A 6,025-nucleotide genomic window follows, 5' to 3' on the forward strand; every position below is an offset into this window, starting at 1 on the left:
AGATATGATATGGTGGCGTGATGGCTCAATGGTTAAAGGCGCCTGATCTTGCTGCTGCAGTGACTGGGTTCGAATAGAAGAGATCCCCGCCTATCATATGCAATGTGTATGATGCGTGGTTGTATATAAATATATATATACAACATATTGTACAATGTACAATAAATAATATATTTGTCATGTTTGTTTTGAACGAAAACCAATTTGAAAAAATGTACGACCAATATAACTTCCTCTTAGTACGTCAGATCAATTTCTGACAATGATTTATTAGATACTGAAACTAAAGAATACTAAGAAGAAGAGACAAATTCAAACCAACGTTATAATTTATAGCTCTATTTTTTACAATTAAACTAAATTGCAACCTTTCTTGCTTTCATATTGTTATAATACTCGCTGTCGTAACCGATTTACGATGCGACGGGTTCAAATCTTCGATTGAATAAAATACTCCAGTTATTAGTTATTAAACTTTATTTACAGAAGAAATCAACTAATCGTTTATTTCCAGCAAATTCCAACTAACGCAACAATTAACTTTTAAATTGTTCAAAATCTATCGCTATGACAACGTCAACAAACAAATCAAATATCGCTTTAAATAATTCACCGAATCGCTATTCACAAAATCACGAATTTCACTAATCACGAATCTTCTTGCGACGTGCGCTTATATACTCTTCGCAAGCGTCGTTTCTAAATTCTTCTAGATGGTCCGATTCTAGCATACTCTAGAATGCTCCAGTCACTAGAACATTCTAGAACACGCTAGAATCTAGTGCGTTCGGTAGCACGGTTATAACATTACCCCCTTCTTAGTTCTGTTCGTCCCGAACAGCTTTCGTTCCGGTGTCCGCATGGTACGGAGCCAGTCTATCCAAATGAACGATCTTCATTTTTGCTCTCGGCTTCCGATATTCCTGGATACGGTAGACGACGTCATTCAAGCGGGTGATGACTTGATAAGGTCTTTCCCACCCTCGCTGGAGCTTTGGAGAACGTCCTTTCTTTCGCTGTGGGTTGTACAGCCAAACCAACTCGTCGACAGCAAAACCGCCACTGCTTCCTTTCAAGTCGTATCTGGTTTTGGCCGCCTCCGTGTTTTTCATAATTTTAAGTCGTACGTAACGGTGGATATGGTTTAATCGCTGTCGAAGATTATCCACGTATTCTGTTAATGGTTGGTGTGGTTCAGGTGGTACGCCATATTTCACATCAGCTGGAGTTCTTAAGGTAGTCCCAAACAGAACTTTTGATGGCGTTTCTCCAGTAGTTGTGTGGATAGCACTCCGGTATGCCATAAGAATCAATGGTATATGACGATCCCAATCCCGTTGATTTTCGTCGACTACTTTAGCCAAATGTTCAATCAGGGTTTGGTTAAATCGTTCCACCATACCGTCAGACTGTGGGTGAAGAGGTGTCGTTCGAGTTTTGTTTATACCCAGCAGCTTGCACATTTCACCAAACAGTTGTGACTCAAAATTTCGACCTTGATCTGAGTGGAGTTCCAATGGGACACCATATCAACTAATCCAATTGAGTACAATTTCCTCAGCGACGGTACATGCTTCTTGGTTGGGTATTGGAAACACCTCAGGCCATTTGCTGAAATAGTCCGCTACAACCAGAATATAACGGTTTCCATAATCTGATACCGGAAAGGGTCCAGCAATATCTATATCAATCCGTTCAAAGGGGACACCAACATTGTAGATTTGCATTGCTCCTTTTAGCCTTCTTTTGGGTCCTTTGACTGAAGCGCATGTGTTACATTTTCGACACCAGCTCTCTACATCTTCTCTAACGTGAAGCCAGTAGAATCCTTCTCGTATTTTGTCAAGGGTCTTGTTCACTCCTAAATGTCCCCCAGAAGGGCCGCCATGCATTTCATCAAGAATTTCGGTCGTTCTACTTCTTGGTATTAAAACTTGCATGCGGTGTTTTGATCCATCAGCTGATTCCCATTTTCGTTTCAGCAAATCCCCTTCCAAATACAATGAGTCCCACTGAGCCCAATAACCCTTTAACACGGCGCTATATTCTGAGATGCTTTGCCAGTCCGGTCGCTTGCCCTCCTTCTTCCATGTGATCAGATGTTGTAGGTCCTCATCCGCAAACTGTGCATCAGCAAGATCCGTCGGTGTCCAACCGTCATCCGCTGATATTGTTGTTGCTCTTATGTCTTCCGATTGTATCTTCTCCTCGTGACGACAGCAATATTTGCATCCTGGTAAACATGGTCGACGTGAGAGAGCATCAGCATTACTATGAGTTGTTCTTTTGCGGTGCACGATCTCGAAGTCGTACATTTGTAAACGCTCCAACCATCGGGCCATCTGTCCTTCAAGATCCTTGAAGTTGAGGAGCCATCTTAACGCTGCATGATCAGTTCGGAGAAAAAATTTCTGTCCATAAAGGTACTTGTGGAAGTGTTTTGTTGCATTGACTATTGCTAGTAACTCCTTCCTGGTCACACAATAGTTTCGTTCGGGCTTTGTGAATCCTCTGCTATAATACGCTAGCACCTTTTCTTCTCCGTCTATATGCTGTGACAAAACGGCTCCAATTCCGTTGTTACTTGCATCAGTATCTAACACAAACGTCTTGCCACGAACTGGATATGCTAGCAAAGGAGCATCACATAGTTCAACTTTTAACTTTTCAAATGCTGAGTCGCATAGGGTATTCCAGTTGAAAACTCGGTCCTTCTCGGTAAGTTGGTGGAGAGGTCTGGCAACTTTTGCAAAATCCTTTACAAAACGTCGATTGTACGTTGCCAATCCCAGAAAACTGCGCAATTCATTTTTATCCTTTGGAGTTTGCCAGTCTTTCACAATTTCTATCTTGCTGGGATCGGTTCGAACTCCATCTGAAGATACCACATGTCCCAAATAGTTAACTTCTTTAAAAAATAACCTGCACTTTTTAACGTTCAGCTTTAAATTTGCCACTCGAAGTCTTGTGAAGATCTTCCGTAAGTTTTCGACGTGTTGATCAAATGTTCTTCCTAGAACAATTATGTCGTCTAAATAGACAAGACAGGTTTTCCAGTTAAGACCTTGCAATACACATTCCATCAGTCGCTCGAATGTAGCTGGAGCATTGCTCAATCCAAATGGCATGACAGTGAATTGCCACAATCCCGATCCGATAGAAAACGCTGTCTTTTCGTGATCATTCTTGTCGATTTCTACTTGCCAGTATCCGCTTTTCAAATCAAGCGTAGAGAACCAACTTGAGCCAGATAGGGTGTCCATGATGTCATCAATCCTCGGTAACGGATAGCTGTCCTTTTTAGTCACATCATTTAACTTCCTATAATCAACGCAAAAACGGGTAGTGCCGTCCTTCTTCTTTACCAAAACAACTGGCGAAATCCAGGGACTTGATGACGGTTCGATGATGCCTTGATTCTGCATTGTCGTTATCATTTCGTTTACTTCTGTTTGTTTTGCTAAAGGAAGACGTCGTGGTACTTGTCGGATCGGTTTCGAATCCTGAGTATCAATTCGGTGAGTTACCAGAGCTGTTTTACCTTGGTCATTGTCACCGGTTGAAAACACGTCTGCAAAATCAGCAATCAACGCCTCGGCTCTTAGACGGTCTTCTTGATACAAATTAAGTTCATCCAGTAGATTTTTGGTAAGTTCTTTGAGTCTACCTTTGTCAGTTGGTAGAACCTTTTCCTGTTGCTCCATATCTAATGATTTCACCTAATTTATTGATTGGCAATTACCTATTTCCTCGCCTTTTTTAATTTTAATAGTGTGTTTAGCGGTATTCATTATTCTGACAGGAATAAGACCATTTTTGTTCGCTTCTACCAGGCATTTTCCAATGACAGCGTTCTGTACATTTGTCGTTGAGGTTGGCTCCATCAAATAGAACTGGTGGCCTCCAGGATCGCAATTCAACTTGCCCCATACGATGTTTTCAGATGATTGAGGTAGTTCTATGTCACAATCGACTGTCACTCGAATGCATTTTTCGTCGCTATCCCCCATTATCACTTCTGTATTTCTCCATCTAAGTATGCGTTTTTCTAAGTCAATTTTGAACCCATATTTTGTCAGAAAGTCGACACCTATTATGCATTCGTCGATGATATCCGCGACTAAGAATGAACCTTCGAATAACAAGTCGCCTAGCTGAACAGTACGGAGAATCTTTCCATAGACTGGTGCTGTTCCTCCGGTAGCTGTTCGAAGGATGTATTTGTTAGAAGTCTCTTTCTTCAGATTGGGTACCAAATCAGATCTTAAAATCGATTTTGTTGCTCCGGTGTCGACTGTAATTACACATTCTCGTTGATCAACTTTTCCGTTCAGCCATAGGTCGATGTAGTCTGGAAACGTTAATTACGGTACTGGGGGCGTCAATTCTACTAGCCAACCTCTGCCCCACAAAGTTGGCTCTTATTAGTTTTCCGCCCCTTCGTTAGAAGAGGCCGATCGTGATACAGGATCATCTTCTCTTTTTTTGCGCCATCTTGTCGCGCAATTTCGGCAGTTGTTATCTTTTAGGCGGTGTTTACAATCACGACGTAGATGGCCTTTTTCACCATAAATCCAGCATTGGGGTACACCATGCTGTTGAGGTTCGCGTTTCACAACCACCTTCTGGCAAGGGCATTCTTCATGTACTTGGCGTAGACGTACGTCACTTTTTGATGCTTGCTTTGCCGATTCAAAAGTGAGACTGTGCGCAACGGCATCCTTGAGTTTTCGTTTATCTGACAAGAGAAGGGATTGCTTGAGTTCCGAATCACGAAGGGCTTTGATAAACATATCCAGGGCAGTTTCGTCTCTATGCTCGGGGTCTGATGTCGGATACGACAGCAATGTCAACCGTTGGATATCTTGTGCCAGCTGCTGAATGGATTCACCAGATTGTTGCGTTCTGTTTCTAAGCTGAGACCGATAAATCTGTTTCATGTGTTCTTCACCATAACGTAAATCCAACGCGCTAACCAGAATTTCATAGTTGAAGTGGTTCTCCGCCGGAATCCAACGTAAATCGTTGGACTCTTCTGTAAATCCATAACGTAAATCCAACGCGCTAACCAGAATTTCATAGTTGAAGTGGTTCTCCGCAGGAATCGTCTGAAGAACCTCTGCTGCTGAACCTCGCAGGGCCAGTATCAGTGCTGTTGCTCGTTCTTTTCCGTTCCAACAGTTACTAGTTGCCGCTGCTTCGAACTGGGTTTTATAAACGTTCCAGGACATCTCTCCGTCAAATGCTGGTACCTTCAAAGTTCTTCCGGATGCGTGATCTAACGGCATGGCCATTTTTTTTGGATTGCTCTAATTCTCGCTTCAATTTGTCTATCTTGTGATCTACCTCAACGGTCTGACGATCAAGTTTCTGCTCGATCATTTCTATTCTTGTTGACTGTTCTTCAATCTGTTCTGCCACTTCCAATTTTACGTGTTTTAGCTGGTCCTTGATCTGTTTTAACTCCTCTGTCTGTCGTTCGGACTGTTCCTTGATCTGTTGTTTTAACTCTTCTGTCTGTCGTTCGGACTGTTGTTCGGACTGTTTTTTGATCTGTTGTTTTATTTCAGTTGACATACTAAGCAGAAGTTCCCTCATTTTAGCGGTTGTAAACGTGCCTGTGCTAATTTCATTGTCTTCGTCAGCACCATCAAACTTGAATTCGTCTGGGTTCTTACCTTCGTCAATGAAAGCTTCTCTCAGACGTGCTACTAGTACTTCTTTGTTGCCACTTGTGACAAGGCTTCGTTTCTGTAGTTCTTCTCGTAGCTGAACTACGTTCAAACCACACAGTTTTGACATCGTGTTCTTTTTCTATGAGTAGTAATTCGCTAGTCGAAGATCCCACTTCTGACACCAATGTTATAATACTAGCTGTCGTAACCGATTTACGATGCGACGGGTTCAAATCTTCAATTGAATAAAATACTCCAGTTATTAGTTATTAAACTTTATTTACAGAAGAAATCAACTAATCGTTTATTTCCAGCAAATTCAAACTAACGCAACAATTAACTTTTAAACT

General features: G+C 41.8%; 1 protein-coding gene across 1 annotated transcript; it reads right to left on the reverse strand.

Annotated features, from left to right (window-relative positions):
• Positions 1-5,238: 5,238 nt before the first annotated feature.
• HELRODRAFT_65546 (hypothetical protein) lies at positions 5,239-5,802 on the reverse strand (the record flags this gene model as incomplete). Its single annotated transcript, XM_009021157.1, has 1 exon — positions 5,239-5,802. One exon carries the CDS (start codon positions 5,800-5,802, stop codon positions 5,239-5,241), a length of 564 nt encoding a protein of 187 aa, XP_009019405.1.
• Between the last annotated feature and the right edge of the window lie 223 nt (positions 5,803-6,025).

This window comes from Helobdella robusta (assembly GCF_000326865.2).
Source record: "Helobdella robusta unplaced genomic scaffold HELROscaffold_3, whole genome shotgun sequence".
NCBI lineage: Eukaryota > Metazoa > Annelida > Clitellata > Rhynchobdellida > Glossiphoniidae > Helobdella > Helobdella robusta.